This window comes from Drosophila sulfurigaster, chromosome X, assembly GCF_023558435.1.
Source record: "Drosophila sulfurigaster albostrigata strain 15112-1811.04 chromosome X, ASM2355843v2, whole genome shotgun sequence".
Classification (NCBI taxonomy): domain Eukaryota; kingdom Metazoa; phylum Arthropoda; class Insecta; order Diptera; family Drosophilidae; genus Drosophila; species Drosophila sulfurigaster.
The window spans coordinates 14,721,902-14,738,966 of NC_084885.1; the positions used below are offsets into that span (position 1 = coordinate 14,721,902).

Sequence of the window (17,065 nt, forward strand, 5' to 3'; positions counted from 1 at the left end):
CTAGCAGCGACTTTAACATTGGAGATAAGACACATGGAGCGAGAGTTGCACAATTCGTGACTAACACAAATGCCAAGTGTTAAGATAAAAATAAATAAATAAATATTGTTAATTTATTACCAAGTGCAATGTGGCCTCAAATTGTCTTGTTGTTGTGACAAGTCACGCTCTCTCTCTGTCTCTGATTTGATTTGGCCACGTCATCTACAGATTGGACTTGATTTAAAATATGATATGCATAAAAGCACATTCGTCTAGTTTCGACTTAAGATTAGGACTTAATGATTAAAGGACAATGGCATCCTCATCGCTGTTGGACTGCTTGTTCTTGCGTCGTCGATTCGATTTGATTTTGCTGAGCACACTGTACGCCTGCTGGATCTCAATGAAACGCTGATGAGCCGCCGGACGCAACGCCTCATCCTTGACCTTATCGGGATGGTTCTCCTTGGAGAGCTTGCGATACGCGGCCGTAATATCCGCCTGCGATGCTGTCGCACTAACGCCCAGCACTTTGTACGCATTGCGCTCTCCATCCACATCCATGCTCTCGAAGACTTCACGCCACGTTTCATACCAGCCATGATGCTGGGCATAATTGTAGGTGTCAAGCAGCGCCTGCTTCAGATCCGTCCACCACGCAGAGGCCAAGAAGTTGTGCAATGCCTCATGTATGGGCACCTCGCCGCCATCCTCGTCGGGTATGGTGCCATTGAAGAAGATCACACAGCCCCAGACGCCCAGATAAATGCACAGAGCACCCGTAAACTTTAGGGTGCGTTCCGTGGGACTGCGACGGCGCGGCGGGGTGCGACGCCACTGCTTGGACACCGCATCGAAAGCCAGCGCAGAGACCAGTGCCGTCAATAGCAGCGAATATGTCTCATCGTAGATGAAATAACGGGCTGGATATGTGACAAAGGCGCCCAGCAAACAGGGCCACAAAACGCCGCATTCGCGTCCAATGTTGCCCACCGTCCAGATGCCCAGCGAGATGAAGAGCGGAATGAGCCAGTGCAGCCAACTGAAATCGATGCCCGCAACAATGGTTTGTGGTATGGCCGAGGCAAACAGCTGGCCAAACAGATAGCCAATCATGATCTGGCCAAGGAAACGTTTCGCCGAATACGGTGGACGTTGATACGCCTGCAGCTTGGCCACGAAACTCTGCACGAACTGCGGATGTTCGTTGGCATCGCGGACATACTCCGGAATCATGAAGATCTCGCTGAGCCAGCCGACGCCCATGTAGCCACCAAGTGTGCACCACCAGATAAAGGCGTGACGATCGCGATGCAAGTACAAATGATGCAGACCAAAGATGCCGCCAAATAGCCAAAGCACATAGGCGACGATCACCGATTTTTGTGGTGGCAACGCATTTGCCTCCTGATGGCGACGTCCATTTTTCTTTGAGTCGGTATTGGAAGTGGACGCCGAAGTCGATGCGGAAGTGGGGGAAGTTGAAACGTTCTTCACTTGTTGCTTGGCCACCTTTTGGCTGCCAGGCGCCACAGTTTGTTTGGTTCCCATGTTTATTTCAAACTATTAAAATACTTATATTTTAGTTGATCTTATGCTGTGGTGAAATTCCATCACTTACTTGTTGTTTAACCCAATTCAGCTTTTTATATTTACTGCTGCCAAAGAAAACTTTCTCTTTTCACAAATTCTGTGCACGCAGTTGCACCAACAACAACGGCAACACACACGACAACAACAAGCTCAGTTACAAAAACAAAAAAACAAAAACAGTTACAACCGCAGTGATGCGTTCCAAAAACGTTTTTGGTTCTTAACGCTTGAGGTTTTAATAAATCTAATACTACCACTATTATTGCACGCCGCGCTGCGTTTTCGTCTATCGCTTTTTGTTGTCGTTACAAGAATGAGCCCAGTTTTGAGCCTGTTGCTTCTTCGTCTGTCTTCGCTTGCGCTTCGTACTTTCTTTCGCTTATCGTTTGAAGGCAGATCGTTTGGCCGGTTTGCGCTACCGATATATCGATGACACTAACGCGATGATTTGATCATTTTTTAAACATCGATTGCACTTGCACTGCGATAGCTGCGTATCGAATTGATTTTGTAAATTTAAAAAATGTTAAATTTTTGTATTGTTTTTTATTTAAAAATTGCATTTTATTAACTTACTAATTGATACTGGCTTACATGTAAAAAAATTGTAGTTTTTTTTTTAAAGTTCAATTTGACACTGTATTTCGCTTATTGTTTAAAATGTAGAATATCTACATTTGCATTCTCACTTACAATTTAATATTAACATAAGCATACTAATAATATTAATAATAATCATAATGACACGAAAATATGAGAACATTATTTTTTTTTTTAATTTTTTTCTTTTAGTTTTTTTTAGCGACCTTACAAGCTAATTGGTTATGAGAAAAAAATTGTAATACTTTCATTGTGTAAATAAATAAATAAAAAATATAATCAAATAAAAAAAAACAGTTAATTGTGAAATGATTCCAATTCAATACATGGAACATATATATGCATACTACAATTTAGTATAATGCCCGATTGGCTTTTCAAGTTGTAATTTTTGAGTTTGTGAGTTGAGTTCTTGACCATTTGCCCCTCCCATTTTAGTTATTCTTCTTTTTTGGGCTTTTTGGGATTGCGGGAACGCGACTTGGCCTTGCACAGTGGACAAATTGGCGCATTGCGATGGATTTGCTGATGGCACGACAAGCAGGACTTCATGGGTGGCGGCTGCTGACGCAGATTCACATTGAAATCGGAGCGAAATGACGGATGATGTCCCATGCCTATCGATGGCGATTGCTGCAGACGATTTGTTGCCGACGGTGGCGGTGGCGGCGGTGCCGAGAAATCTGTTTTACCCAAGCGTGCCGCAGCCACAGCAGCCGCAGCCGCTGCAGCGCCAGCGCTGCCCGCTGCACCCGGAGGAGCTGGCGGCATAAATGCATGACCACCAGGAACGCCACCACCACCGCCGCCTCCTGGTCCTCCAGCTCCTCCACCGCTGCCGCCGCCACCAGCTGCAGACGCAGCTGCGGCATTCGGTGGCAAAGCGGTGACCGTCGCTTCCGGCATCAATGGATGCCGGGCATGAGGACGCGCCAACGAAGCAGGCTGTGAGGCAGCTGCGGCTGCGGCAGCCGCTGCAGCAGCAGCGGCGGCTGCTGATTGGGCGGCCACCTTGAGGAAATTTGTTTGGAAGCGATCCTTAGAGATGGGACTGCCCTCCTCCTCATGTAGATCACGCAAAGGACTGAGACCTAGGTAATCGCGTCGCATGTGATCGATTTGATATTTAAGCGCCAGATATTCCTCGTAGACACGATTGGCCATGTCAAATGAGCGCGTTTGATTCTCCTTCGTTTGCTTGATGATATTCTCCATGTCGTTGATGTCGGCATGGATTTGACGCAGCTCCTCCACGTGTGACATTTTCTCTTCGAGCAGATGTTCCATTTCCTTGCGATATTCATCGAGGCACTTCTCCTCGTCGTCGCTTAGTTTTACTTCCTTAATAATGCGCACCTTGAGCTTCTCCAGCGTCAGCGTTTTGTCCCTTATGTCCTTGATGGCCTCCAGCTTCGCATAATAGTGTCGCTCATTGGAGCTCGAAATCTCGCTGGTGGCCATTTTGTGTTGTGACTTTGTTTTTTTCTTTTTGCTTGGATAATTTGTTGGTGTCGTTTAACTGTTCACAGGCACTTCACTTATTACGAGTTGCAGTTTAATTGTATTATATTCTGTTTGTTGCCGCATTCAACTTTTCTTTCATTGAATTTTCTTTTTTTGTGATTATTTTTGTATGCCTCTCTTTTTTCACTTTTGCTTTGTGTATTTCGAGCAGGGCTACACTGCTTTCATCAGCCAGGGCTGCTCAACAACACAAGTAGTGCGCATTTTTCTGCTCATCGATTATTATATCACAGCAACCCTGTGCTTTTGATGTCATTTCACACAATAGTCGTGCAGTCACACTGACGAAAAACCGGAGAAAAAAGAAGCAAGAATTTTATTAGACTTCTGAGCACAACTTGCACTTATTTGAGTTCGTGTTTTTTTTTGTGTGTGCGAAAATTCGAGAATATTAATAGTGATGGCGGCCCCAATACAACATGAAGATTTGCTTAAGCTGAAGAGTTTCATCGAGTTTGTGAACACAAATCCAACGGTGTTGAATATGCCGCAACTGCAGTTTGTGAAGGATTTCGTGGAGAAGTTCGGCGGCAAGGTGCCCGATGGTGACTTCAAGATGCCCGAAGCGGGGTAAGTGTGTGCTTATGTTTGTGTATAAGTCTTAAGCTAATTATGTATATGTATATATACATATATAACAGCAGCAAATGTCCATTTGGTGGCGATGCTGGCGGTGCCAAAGCAAAGCCGGCTGCTGATGCTTCTTCAGCTAAGGCCGATGAGGATGATTCCGAGGAAAGCGACTCCAATGAATCGGAGCCCGAATCAGACATTGAACTTGATATGGAAGGTAAAAATACTATAACTTATACATACCCACATATACTTTAACAATCACGTGTTTTTTTTTTTTTTTTGTTTGTCAGGCGTCATTGAAGCCGACAAAGATGCTGCCCAGCCTATGGGGGATTCGTCCAAAGAGCCGACGGAAGAGGAAATCGATCAGGCTGGCGATTTGCGTTCCCAGGCAGCTGCCGCCTATGGCGAACAGAAATTCGATGAGGCCATTAGCTTCTACAGCAAGGCCATTGAACTCAATCCGGGCAATGCTTTATTCTATGCCAAGCGTGGACAGGCATTCCTCAAAAGCTGAAGAAACCAAATGCCTGTATTCGCGACTGCGACAAGGCTCTTGAACTTAACTGCGATTCGGCGGCCGCCTATAAGTTCCGTGGACGTGCCCATCGCTTGTTGGGCGAGTTCGAGAAGTCCGCAAAGGATTTGCGTCAGGCATGCAAACTGGACTTCGATGAGGAGGCCGATGAGTGGCTGCGCGAAGTCACACCGAATGCCCAGAAGATTGAGCAGCATCGCATCAAGCAGGAACGCAAGCAGGCGGAGCGTGACATCAAGAATCGCCAGCGTGCTCAGAGTCGTGCTCGCAAGGAGCAAGCCAAGCAACAGAGTGCTGCGGGTGGCTCGTTCCCTGGCGGTTTCCCAGGTGCTGGTGGTTTCCCTGGAGCTGGTGGTTTCCCTGGCGCAGGTGGATTCCCAGGTGCTGGCGGCTTCCCTGGCGCTGGAGCTGGTGGCATGCCGGCTGGCTTTGATATGGGCGATTTGATGTCGAAAATGAAGGATCCTGAAGTTGCTGCGGCCATGGAGGACATTTTGGGCGATCCGGCCAAATTCTCCAAATACATTGGCAACCCTAAGGTGTCCAATTTGATGAAGACCTTCTTCCCGGGCGGATTCCCCGGTGGCGAAGGAGCTGCTGGAGCAGCTGCCAGCGATGCTGCTGGTAACAATTCGAATCCTTCGGGCAGCGATGCGGAGGGCAAGTCATCAACAAACAGCAGCGAGGCACCAAAGCCCAAAAAGCAGGCGGACTTTGTGGATGATGGACTCGACTAGAAAGTGTACACAGCTTGGCAACAGCAGCAACACAACAACAATAACAATTACAATCGAAACATTTACCAAAAACAATTGCACACATATAAACAAAAACAAACAAAGAAACACATGAAAAAGAGCAAGACAGCAAGCAAAGAAACACACTAAAGAGAAAAGGATAGCTAAAGGAATGGGAAAAGACTTTAAATGTAACAACAACAAAAACAAAAAACAATTTGAATAATTTGAAATGTTGCGTTGCGTTGCGCTGCTGTTTGTTGATGAACAGCGTTAACTTTGCCATAACACAAAGAATACGACAGAAAAAAATTGAGAAGAGCAACAAACATGTTTCCTTATTAACATATACATATATAAATTTAAATTGATATATTAATATATAAATATATCGATATGATATCTAGTTGAACTAACGCTCGAAATGAGGAAAAACTAAAGCACGTGGGAAAAATGAAATGAAAACAAAGAGAAGCAAAAGCAAATACAATAATTACACAGTTTAAACATTAAACGATTAGCCTTAATTCTAACCCAATATTGAGAAGGAATAAACAATACACACACACACACATAACACATACATACAAACATTAACAAGAAGAGCAAAAAACTCACGAATGTAATTGAAGTGAAGATAATTTGTGTACTGAACGTAGGATTTGAATTAATAAGCAATAAGCAAAAATGCATTTATCAGTCATTTAACACACACAACAAACGCATCACACGCATTCACAATCATCATTTCCCACCTCCCAATTTGGCCAATATAAATTCGTAAAATTCCCAAAAATCTACGTTCCACAACTTCAACTTCATCACATCTTCACCAACCCATTATAATACTATATTGTTCACCCGACAAAAATGAAACAAAACAAAATATAAAAGAAAATCAATTAATGTAAATCGGAATTGAAATTCGTTTTAATGGCGCAATGGGTCACTTAACTCGCCTTATCTAACAATCTCCAACAGAACGAATCTCCAACAGCAAGAAAAGGTATCATTACCAGCATTTTGATACTTTTCAGAGACGAGATCAAAGACCTTTACTTTTGGGAGTGGAAAGAAAAATATTTGCAGTGATTAAAAAGTGATAAAATTCTTGGTTTTTGCAAACAGCCCCAATATACATACATAAGTATCAGGTAAGCAAAAAATATATATTTGCGTTTTGTTTTTATTTATATTTTGTTGTACAAAAAAATATATATCGAGTTTTGCAATTATTATACAAAAAAAAAAAATTAAGAAAGAGCTATGCTTTATTTATTTGCATTATAACTATTAGTACATCATTTAAAAAAAACTCTTCAAATTTAACAATAAACAAGTAAGAAAGCTACAGTCGAGTGTACTCGACTGTGAGATACCCGCTACCCAAATTTAATAAAGCCAAAATATTGTGGTATCATTTTCAAAATATACCGAAAATACTAAAAATATACCGAATGAATCAAATCATAACTACTATAGTTATTATTGTATATTCGTATTCGCAACTCTAGCTTTAAAATTACGCTTGTTATTCGATTTTTTTGATTTGCGAGGGCGGAAGTGGGCGTGGCAAAAATTTGAAACAAACTTGATCTGCGTGCAAACATAACAAATGCTGTCGAAAAAAAATTATAGCTCTATCTCTTATAGTCTCTGAGATCCAGTGTTTCATACGGACGGACGGACATACGGACATGGCTAGATCGTCTCGGCTGTTAACGCTGATCAAGAATATATATACTTTATAGGGTCGGAGATACCTCCTTCTACCTGTTACATACATTTCCTGCCGGCACAAAGTTATAATACCCTTCTACCCTATGGGTAGCGGGTATAAAAAACATCCTGTTTTCCAATTTTATTATTTGTATCACCAAAATTTTAAATAAAAGTCAATCGTATTATACGATTTACCGTATTCCTTTTATGCTTTTTTGTTCTAACATTTTTATATGTTTACTAAAAATACTTATTTTGGGTCCTTAATTATTTCTATTGAAAATATATCAATTTAACCTGAATCATTCAGTTAAAATACATTATAAGAATATAGATTATCATGTTTTTTATAAGTAACTTTGATAATAATGATATGCCAATAGTGTAGGCATATTGAAATATTGACAGTTGCAACGCCTTGAAGTAGGCAGTAGGCCAGGAGCAATAACACCAATAACACCGTGTGCTATTTTTAAGAATGAATTAACAATGACACAATAAGTAAGTTATGTTGTGTTGTCTGTTTGAGTGGCGCTGGCAATTATAAAATGCTTCTTACTACGCCCAACTTGTAATTTGCATATTAACAATTAAACTTGAAGGCAATGTGCATGACTCTGTGCTTGTACTTGATAACGATGAATCGTATCGATAACTGCACACATATGCATCATAGTGTGTGTGACGACATCATGGAGACAAGCTAATTCATAAACGTCTCATACATTTTTGAAATTTGCTCACGTTCTCCTTGAGGCTAAAAGAGAGCAGCAGCACACAGCGCAGTTAATACATACATATGCACATATAGCCATACATACCTACACCTGTTTTACTATTGCATTACTCATTCGGCGCTCTCCCACTCTACAAACTCTTCTCTCACTTGCACAGCGAGTGAGTCAGAATGTCTATGAGATAGCGGCAAATGCAGGACAACAACAAAAGCAGCAGCAGCAAGTAGGGCACTTTTGCTCTCCCCCTCAAGAAGCTTTCTCTTCTTATTGGAGATAATTTGTAAATGGGTGATGAGACATTTAAAAGCTTTACAATGGCGAACTGTGCGTGTCGGGGGTGTGTTAAGGCTACTATGCACAATAATAATAATAGTAAAAAACCTCGCTCGACATTGTTTTCTTCGATAGCGGTTGCGATTGCTTGTTCTTCATATTGTATTGTGGCTGTGCTGCTTGGTTTAGTGACATAATGACGTCATCGTTGCGCTGAATGAGTCGCTCCACAGCGACGACGCTACTGTTGCTTACTGCTCCAACCAGCAGTAGCAGCAGCAGCAGCAGCAGCAACAACAACAGCAACTTGTTGTTGATTTGTACGTGTTTGTATATTTTGACGCTGCTGGCGTGTGCGTTGACGCCGACGTTGCCTGTGGCCATTGCTGGCAAAAGCAACAAAAAGGCGTAAACGAAATTGAAAATATTTTCGTAGTTTCAGTTTCGTTTTAAACGTGAGCGCGCCAAGACGCAAAAATATCAAAATATAAAACAATTCTCGAAATTCCACAACGAACGTTTTCCGAATACAAAAACAAAAGAGCAAGCTTCTTTAAACTAAATCAACGGATTATTTCGTGAGTCCAAAAAGTAAGCACACGACGACAACGACGATCGCATGCCTTAAGTTCTACATATAAGTAAATCGAAATTATACACCTTTTTTTTTGTCGATCGTATGATTTATACAGTAAAACATTTGTATATATGTTTATTTTCAAAATTGGTGTGTGTGTGTGTGTGTGAGTGTGTTAACAAGAAAAAAGAAAATAAAGCAACAATCTTAGAATACTAAGGTGTGGCTAAAGCAAAAAAAAAAGATGATTAAATGATGGTCAAATCAGTAAGCAATCAGGTCATAAACAAACAAACCTTTGATGATGATCTCACTCTACCTTGGAATGTCGCACAAGCTGCGTAATGCAGTGTTGCCTACACACAAAATGTGCAGCACAACTGCTCAGACTCACTGTGTCAATTACTGTTATCAAAAATTCGTGGCTACGAGGAATCTAATTTCCCCCCTCCCGAAAATGTTGTTTAAAAAGCTGTTCTTCGTTCTTTTTGTCTTACACATAGTTGGCGAATGATATCATGATATGTTTTTAACAAGAAATTAAAGAAACCGGCGCCTCTTGTGATATTGTTTTTGTTTTTCTCGACATATACATTTTGTTGTTGTGCTTTGTGGTTTCAAAAGACTAGAAAAAGAAACATTCAAAAATTATTATGCAGCCCTCGAGAGCGCAACGGAAATCCGCTCACTAATCAGCATCAAAATGTGGTTCGGTTTGTTTTGAATTCTTCTTCGTTTCGCTGTTGTTGTTATTGTCGAGGGTTGGGCATTTTCAAAAAAACAACAACAACAAAAAAACTCGAATTTCAATGTCTCCACATTCGAGACGATGTTTGTAAATTGTTACGTCATCACGGCTGACTGGATTGATGTTTGCTTTGGAATGCTTGATTGATGAATGGTATGGATGGATAGATGGTATGGCGTCATTGTTTTGACTTGGGGGGATCTAAATACTCAGCCTCTGATACTGACTAATGCCGTTCGTTTATAGACCTGGCGACAGCGCCTAAGAAAACAACATGAAATGTGATAAGCTTTTGGTCTAGACTCTAGACCTATTTTCATTGTCATTCCTGCAAATAGATATCGTGATTTCGGGAAATTCTAATCAAATTGGAAAGTTGAGTCGAGTAGTAGTACATCACCAGATTTTGAAATAATATGTATGTATATATTATACAGTACACACATTTCGATCTATAAGACATTGCCAATTGCTTCCACTCGCTCAACACTTTGCGCAAAAAAAAAAAAAAATACTTTAATGCGCGCCCCCATTTCGAAAATATATATAGAGCGATATCTGCATATATATGCATATGTATGTATATGTGAGACTACGCGTAGATATTCATAATATGGACCTATATACACATAGATTCAACAGATTTTCATGTTTCCATCGAAATATTGCTGAAAACACAAAAGCCAGCGACCATAAAGTCCATGACGTCACGACACCAGCTATAGAGATGAGATGAGAGACATACAAATTACAGATACAGTCATGCCAATACACACACACACACACACTTACATATGTGTATATAGCCAAGCAATCTGTAGAATAGACAGTAAATAGAATTTCTAGTTTCTCCTGCGATGTTTCAATAACATTTGGCGTTCATCGAGGCCGGCATTGAAAATGTTTAATTTTAGACAAAAAAAAATAATAACAAAATCTATGGCCAAAAATACAGCACTTTTAGAGGCAACAATGGGCGTGGCTAGGGCAACACATTCAACAAAACAAAAACAAAAATGATAGAAAAACAAATATCTTTGCACTTGCAGTATTTAATTGCAGTTTGAAATTTTATAAAAATAAATCAAGTAATGCGCATATATCTTTCAAATATTAATTTTTCTTAGAATTACACTTTCAAAATTATTTATACTTTTGGTTAAAATATTACTAATTAAATAATCAGAATTATTCTTTAAATAACTTATATGAAATTGTATGGTCTGATTATTATATTTATTAATCATTAATTTCACTTTATAAAAATTAGAAATCTATTTAAGATATATGAATAATATACATTGATATATAATATATATCAAACTTTATTAACAGTTGAAAATAATATAAGAAGCATATTCGAGATAAAAGTCGGATTTTTTTTTTCAAATTTAATTTGGTAGAAAATAATTCAGTAGAAAATAATATAAGAAGCATATTCGAGATAAAAGTAGGATTTTTTTTTTCAAATTTAATTTGGTAGAAAATAATTCAGAAAATAATATAAGAAGCATATTCGAGATAAAAGTCGGATTTTTTTGTTTCAAATTTAATTTGGTGTTATATCGCTTCAATGCTTCAGTGTTTTTATTTTGATTAAAATGAAAACTATGTGTACATTGATATATAATATATATCAAACTTTATTAATATTATTATTAATATGTACATTGATATATAATATATATATATTATATATAATATATATCAAACTTTATTAACAGTAGAAAATAATATAAAAAGCATATTCGAGATAAAAGTCGGATTTTTTTTTCAAATTTAATTTGGTGTTATATCGCTTCAATGCTTCAGTGTTTTTATTCTGATTAAAATAAAGACTAGTGTTAATAATTATATTCAATTTGTGACTCATTGTGTTTGCTCATTTCTTATTTCTCATTTATTCCGATCAGCCCCAACCAAACCAACCCACCTTAACCAACCACCGCCAAGATGTCTCACTCCGTGACCATAACACGCACAACGACCAGCACCACCAACACCTCCTATATTGTGCTAAATACGGGCTACCTCAAGACGTTCCCTGGTCTTCTGAAGCTCTTCGAGCTGGTAAGTGAGAAATACATGCATAAATATTTCATATATCAACATTTCTAACTACTTTCATTCTAATGCAGATCATTGGCGTCGCCATTGTCACCATAATGGCCATCAACTTTGATGAAAGGTATTTTGCTACCAGTTATCGCCCACAGGATTTGTTCCATTACCTGATGGCCACAACGTTTATGATAGGGACATTTTGTTTATTCCTTGCCTGTCTCACATCGTTGAGCACGGGCGGTCTGATCGCCAAAACGATCTATGTAAGTGCTGATCAATTGAATCGATTGAATTCCCAATAATTGTGCTGTTTTTCCTCTTCTTCTTTCTTTTTGAATATAGGAACTAATCTATCATTCGGTGGCTGCTATACTGTTGGTTGTCTCATCCGCCCTGCTGCTGATCAAGTTGAGGCGTGAGCATGACTCCTACATGGCAGCCGGCATTTTGGGCCTGGTCAATGCGGTGCTGTACTTCATAAGCGCATTCCTGGCACATCGATCATATCGCGGCATTTAAGCCTCAGGCATTTAAGCGAAACAGAGAGAGAGAGAGAGAGCGGGAGAGTGAGAGCGCATCACTTTCGAGCAAGTCAATCAATGTAATGTAATGTAACAAATCAGTTCATCTCAATTAGAAATCAGAATCAGAAAATCAAGAATCATGAATCAGAATCAGAATCGGCTAAAAAGATAACGCACAAGCCAATATACAGAGAGTCTCTTTGTTGCACTGTTCAAATAATTGTGGCGCTACATATGCATAATACTACTATTATTATCATTATTATTAAAAATAATTATTATGTTTTGTAATTTTTTTTTTATCTCACTCGTCTGTCGTTTTTTTGTACCATGTATTCGAATAAACGTGTCTATATGTTATTTTTTTTTGTATACAAATTTGGTTTTATTTCAGATAAATGTAGGGGAAAATATCTGTGTAACCAGATATAAACAATTGCCAAGTTTTGCATAACAATATTATTTATAGAATCATAATAAAGTGAGTTCTACTTTGCTACTACGAAGCAAATACAAACTCTTAGTTTTAGTATATACAAACAATTTTAGTTTCAACTCGTGTGCGTCTCAGTTCGATTAAACTTATTGGAATAAATGTAGTCAAATGAAAGAGTTCTTGTAATAAGATCAGAATGAATATACATATGTAGTTAATAAATAAATATACACCTTATTAGTACACAAATGCAGTTGTGTTCATTTACAATGAAATTGTTCGACTCGGATTGATAAAGAAATTTAGTTACTTTATAGTATACCCTCTTTAGTAAAGCTAGTTTTAGTAACTGTCTGTGTAGAAGCTCAGATGCCGTTGTCCTCCATTTGAAAGTAATATTGACAGGAGTGAATGAGAAAGAAGACAACAGCGACACAGATATTGATGGCAATGAAATACATGAATCCAACGATAAACTGATTGCACCAGTCCTCCATAAAGGGCATCCTGTCATGCAGTATAACGGTGGCACTGAACAGTACCACGGACAAAACGCCGCCCACCAACATCATCTATGTAGATGAGAACCACAAAAGTTGGAAGTTGAGTTAAGCGATAAACTTAATGTTGCTTACCGCATTCGAGGTAATGAAATTGATATCGAAATGACTCAAGTACTGGGCACGTATCAGCACCATGACCGTGAACGTATAGCAAATGGTCAGCACAAGGGTCCACTTCATGTAAAACAATTCCAGCCAGGTGAGATGTGCTCCGCCCTCCGCACCATCCACAATAAAGGTCTGCTGGCAGCGATCTCTTGCATCGAATGGCAATTGGAACTCGCTGCTTTGGGCTGTCTTCTCATCGATATGCACAATCTTGTTGAGAATGTGCAGGGCAGCAAAGCAACAGATCTGCAGGACAATAAATTAATTTCAGAATTAAGAGCAAAGCAACAATGTTTGATTTCTTGCTACTAGTACTTACAAATGCACAGAAGGCCACGAATCCGGTGCTGAAGCCCAAGCCTCTGCAGCACATCTTGTGGCGACGAGCTGCCAACATTGACTGGCCAAGCCAAGAGGATAATATCAGCCAGCTTGCTGGCGGCTGTTGCAATTGGAGACGCCAACTGTTTCCCGCTGACAGCTGCTTTCATTTGCTTTGCGCGGCGACAGTCAAGTAAACAGTTTTCAGTTTTATTTTACAATTGTTTTTTGGGCGACTTTAATGCGATTGATTCTCTTAATCATAATGTGTGTGTGAGTTTTAATGTATGCGTGTGTCTATTAAAATTAGTCAACGTTGTTTTTGTTTTTCTTTTTTTGTTGGGAGTGTAAAGCGATCAAAGCAGATAAAACAAAACGCTTTGGCCATATCCATTGTTGAGCCATAATCCTTAACTGAACAACCAATAATAATCCCAATTATAACTACAACTAATCAGAATTCTAGTTACCCCCCCGTCGTCCCTCCCTCTTCAGTTCTTCAGTTCTACTGGCTAAACTTGACGCCAATATTATTGACACGCGTCTGCATGTGCTTCAGCACATCCTCCGAGAACTCCTCGATGGTGGTAAATCGACTCTTCTGGAAGCTATAGATGTCATCCAAAAACGACAGCAATTGTTCCCGGAAATAGTGGCAAATGTCGCGTAAATTCTCATTGGGCCCGAAGAAGCCCCACGCCATCAACGGTGATATTTGCTCCGATATCACATAGAAATGTGCCATGAATCCATTGGGGAACTTCAACATTCGCTTCTTCGCTTTCAACACCGACCAAACGGCCGTCGTAAGTGCCTACGAAAAGAAATGTGATTATTAAGACAAATTCAATTTATATGCTAAACAAATACTTTCAATTTCGTGTGTGTGTGTGTGTGTGTGAAGCGAATGCTATAGATTTATTATTAAATTAGCGAAAGTGAAACAATCAAAAAGTCATTGACCTGTGATTATAGCCTTATGTGTGAAGAGCTGTTTGCTTAGAACAGGTTAGTTAAGAGAATTTTTGCTTCTTTGTTTCTTATTTCATAATGTCTTGCTCTCTTCTCTGTCTACGCTTATTTCAAACTCGTTTAATTGTCTTTCTTTCTTTTGTTTATTATTTCATAATATATATTTTTTCTCTATTGTATTCCTTTCATACTAGTTTAATATAATATTTCTTTCTTTTCTTTTTTTAAGCATTTCATAATACATTTTTTCATTCTCTATTATATTACATTTCAAATTGGTTTAATAATATTTTTTATTTAATATTTTATAATATATATTTCTTTATATCCTTTTCATATTGATTTAAAAATATGTCTTTCTTTTCTTTTTTATGTTTTGCAAAATATATATATATTTTTTTCCTCTTTTATATTTCAAACTGGTTGAAGAATATTTAAACTATTTTATTTAGATATTCTCAAATCAAATTTGCTGATTATACTTGCATTAGAATTTCCTAGTTATTTTGAATCGAATATAAAAAAGTGATTTAACTGAAAAAAATAAAAGAAAATCTTCTAAATAATTGATCCCTAAAAACTTCGCTTCTACGCAAATTGAAAGTTTGTTACCACAAAAATATATGTAATTTCTTACCGTCTCTTTGAATCCATTGGATAGCCAACGATTCTGAACAACAGCTGTGACGCTGGCTGGTGGCGCATCGAGATCCCGAAACGAGTCTAGAATGATAAAGTCAAGGCAAATGTCGTAGAATGTCATTGCCTTGACGTTGCGCTGTTCGAGCTCCATTTGAATGCACGGCCAATTGTTGGGATCGTGCAGGAAGTTTACCATATCCTCGTAGCCAACGAGAAACTCCTTGGTGTCCTTATCGCTCAGGCACAACAGATCGGTCAGTATTTGTCGACCGGCATCGCAGATCCATTGACCCACGGCCGCATCCTTGAAGAGAAACTGAAAGGCGAGCCGCACGCAATGCAACTTGGCCAAATACTCGGTGTCGCTGCTGCAGTGCATCAATTCGGAGCGTATGGTGCGACATGGCACCGTGTACTCGTCGTGATGCCTGAGCGCGGTCTGGAATAGCGGATACTCCTCGTATGCCGTCTCAATGAAGCCATCGAATTCACGTAGATCGGCCACTTGATCCAGAGCCGAGGCGAAACTTTCCGCCGAATCGAAATTGGGATCAGAGCCAGCGCGACTCAGCACGCTGCCCGATTTCCTCGAGTGCCGATCGTCGTCATCATTATTATCGCCGGCAGCAACAAATCCATCCTCCTCGGCCTCATCAATGGAATGTTCCTCGCGGAAGAGCACCGAACGCTGATCGAGAAAGAGCAGTTCGCTCTGCTCCTGTAGCGTATAGGACATCTCCAGCAGATTCTGTATTTCGCGACAGAACTCCGAGTCCTCCGCTGTGGTCAACGAGGCGGGCACACCGCCCGGCGAATAGTGTGCGGCCAGCGCATCCTCCCAAAAGTTAATAACCGTATCCAACGCCTCCATGCCCATCACACCCAATTGCTGTGCGGTTAGCTGTGTCATGCCCACGGGCCCGGTGAGGTTCTGATTGTTCATCTGGGCACCGACACCAATCGAGCCCGATGCCAGCGACAGGCGATCCGAATAGGCGAGCGTTGAACCCACCGGGCTGCCCGATCTTGCCGACGCCTTGGAGCCGGCTATCGATGCCAGATCGTTGGGACTGCGCATGCTGTTTCGGGTGCGACGACCCGTATACTTTCTGGGACGACGTGTGGGACGCGGCGGTTTGCGACGCCGTAGGAATCGGGATAAGACGCCCATTAGCGCCACACCGGCAGTGAGGGAGAAGAGCACCACCTGACGGCGAGAAGAGAAAGTTATTGTTGGTTGTTTTCACTGCTGGCTTGCGCTAGCTGGCTACTGGCTACTCACTTTTGTGGTGGTGGATACCCTAAAGGGTAAACACCATCCAGCCGGCATCAGGCGCTGCATGCTGTGGAATATTTTTGAGGATTGTGGATTGCGTTTTTGGCAGATGCTGGATGTGTGGTCTCCGCTTTTGTGCGTGCTTTGAGGTTAAACTGGGCTGGACGCAGTTACGCGCGCAACTTTCCAAGTCGCGTGCACATTGGCGACTGTCGTTTTACACTTCTCTCTCTCTCCCGGCAGATCGCGTGTTTTGTTTTGCCCCCTTGTCCCTCGTGCTTTTTGTTGTTGACCTTTTGGAACCGCTTTTGAACGAAGCAAAGCGCTGCTCTCTGTGTTATCGTCAGTCCAATTGCTTGGAATGGTTTTGATAACAACAAACACCAGCAGCACCAAACACCGCCACCACGTTTCTATGATTGTCAATAGAGAGCGCAATCAAATCACCGACTTTCACTTTCCCCGTTCAAAACAACAAAATTGCATCACTATTTCGTTTGGCCTACAAAAAAATTCCAAATTACGGCGGCGAGCTTGTTCAAATGAACTAGC

At 40.3% G+C, this 17,065-nt stretch overlaps 6 protein-coding genes across 6 annotated transcripts; 2 read left to right on the forward strand and 4 right to left on the reverse strand.

Moving 5' to 3' along the window:
* Window positions 1-79: 79 nt before the first annotated feature.
* Window positions 80-1,930, reverse strand: LOC133847149 (dnaJ homolog subfamily C member 22). The gene is made up of 2 exons (XM_062281963.1): window positions 1,604-1,930; window positions 80-1,545 (listed from the first exon to the last, which is right to left on the reverse strand). The coding sequence occupies exon 2, from the start codon at window positions 1,531-1,533 to the stop codon at window positions 286-288; it is 1,248 nt and encodes a 415-aa protein (XP_062137947.1). The 5' UTR covers window positions 1,534-1,545; window positions 1,604-1,930; the 3' UTR covers window positions 80-285.
* Window positions 1,931-2,175: 245 nt separating this feature from the next.
* Window positions 2,176-3,860, reverse strand: LOC133847150 (zinc finger C4H2 domain-containing protein). Its single transcript, XM_062281964.1, has one exon. The coding sequence runs from the start codon at window positions 3,634-3,636 to the stop codon at window positions 2,614-2,616; it is 1,023 nt and encodes a 340-aa protein (XP_062137948.1). The 5' UTR covers window positions 3,637-3,860; the 3' UTR covers window positions 2,176-2,613.
* Window positions 3,861-3,978: 118 nt separating this feature from the next.
* Window positions 3,979-5,864, forward strand: LOC133847148 (hsc70-interacting protein 1-like). Its single transcript, XM_062281961.1, is given in 4 exon segments — window positions 3,979-4,269; window positions 4,341-4,489; window positions 4,566-4,783; window positions 4,786-5,864. Coding segments are annotated over 4 exon segments (1,302 nt in total). The 5' UTR covers window positions 3,979-4,099; the 3' UTR covers window positions 5,551-5,864.
* A 2,849-nt stretch (window positions 5,865-8,713) lies between these two features.
* Window positions 8,714-12,573, forward strand: LOC133849559 (uncharacterized). Its single transcript, XM_062285723.1, has 4 exons — window positions 8,714-8,873; window positions 11,521-11,677; window positions 11,746-11,934; window positions 12,014-12,573. The coding sequence occupies exons 2-4, from the start codon at window positions 11,561-11,563 to the stop codon at window positions 12,188-12,190; spliced, it is 483 nt and encodes a 160-aa protein (XP_062141707.1). The 5' UTR covers window positions 8,714-8,873; window positions 11,521-11,560; the 3' UTR covers window positions 12,191-12,573.
* Window positions 12,129-13,758, reverse strand: LOC133849558 (uncharacterized). The gene is made up of 3 exons (XM_062285722.1): window positions 13,622-13,758; window positions 13,267-13,548; window positions 12,129-13,203 (listed from the first exon to the last, which is right to left on the reverse strand). Exons 1-3 carry the CDS (start codon window positions 13,697-13,699, stop codon window positions 12,997-12,999), a joined length of 567 nt encoding a protein of 188 aa, XP_062141706.1. The 5' UTR covers window positions 13,700-13,758; the 3' UTR covers window positions 12,129-12,996.
* A 359-nt stretch (window positions 13,759-14,117) lies between these two features.
* LOC133849551 (mitoguardin) lies at window positions 14,118-17,049 on the reverse strand. Its single transcript, XM_062285708.1, has 3 exons — window positions 16,520-17,049; window positions 15,233-16,444; window positions 14,118-14,437 (listed from the first exon to the last, which is right to left on the reverse strand). The coding sequence occupies exons 1-3, from the start codon at window positions 16,577-16,579 to the stop codon at window positions 14,129-14,131; spliced, it is 1,581 nt and encodes a 526-aa protein (XP_062141692.1). The 5' UTR covers window positions 16,580-17,049; the 3' UTR covers window positions 14,118-14,128.
* Window positions 17,050-17,065: the final 16 nt, after the last annotated feature.

What these genes read in the sequence shown, in the direction of transcription:
- LOC133847149 (XM_062281963.1), bottom strand. Translation starts at nt 1,533, where the DNA reads ATGGGAACCAAACAAACTGTGGCGCCTGGCAGCCAAAAGGTGGCCAAG.
- LOC133847150 (XM_062281964.1), bottom strand. Translation starts at nt 3,636, where the DNA reads ATGGCCACCAGCGAGATTTCGAGCTCCAATGAGCGACACTATTATGCG.
- LOC133849559 (XM_062285723.1), top strand. Translation starts at nt 11,561, where the DNA reads ATGTCTCACTCCGTGACCATAACACGCACAACGACCAGCACCACCAAC. An exon ending in TTCTGAAGCTCTTCGAGCTG is followed by an intron (nt 11,678 to 11,745) that starts GTAAGTGAGAAA and finishes ATTCTAATGCAG; the next exon opens with ATCATTGGCGTCGCCATTGT. An exon ending in TGATCGCCAAAACGATCTAT is followed by an intron (nt 11,935 to 12,013) that starts GTAAGTGCTGAT and finishes TTTTGAATATAG; the next exon opens with GAACTAATCTATCATTCGGT.
- LOC133849558 (XM_062285722.1), bottom strand. Translation starts at nt 13,699, where the DNA reads ATGTTGGCAGCTCGTCGCCACAAGATGTGCTGCAGAGGCTTGGGCTTC. An exon ending in TCGTGGCCTTCTGTGCATTT is followed by an intron (nt 13,549 to 13,621) that starts GTAAGTACTAGT and finishes ATTGTCCTGCAG; the next exon opens with ATCTGTTGCTTTGCTGCCCT. An exon ending in ATTTCATTACCTCGAATGCG is followed by an intron (nt 13,204 to 13,266) that starts GTAAGCAACATT and finishes TCATCTACATAG; the next exon opens with ATGATGTTGGTGGGCGGCGT.
- LOC133849551 (XM_062285708.1), bottom strand. Translation starts at nt 16,579, where the DNA reads ATGCAGCGCCTGATGCCGGCTGGATGGTGTTTACCCTTTAGGGTATCC. An exon ending in GGGTATCCACCACCACAAAA is followed by an intron (nt 16,445 to 16,519) that starts GTGAGTAGCCAG and finishes TCTCGCCGTCAG; the next exon opens with GTGGTGCTCTTCTCCCTCAC. An exon ending in CCAATGGATTCAAAGAGACG is followed by an intron (nt 14,438 to 15,232) that starts GTAAGAAATTAC and finishes TTCTTTTCGTAG; the next exon opens with GCACTTACGACGGCCGTTTG.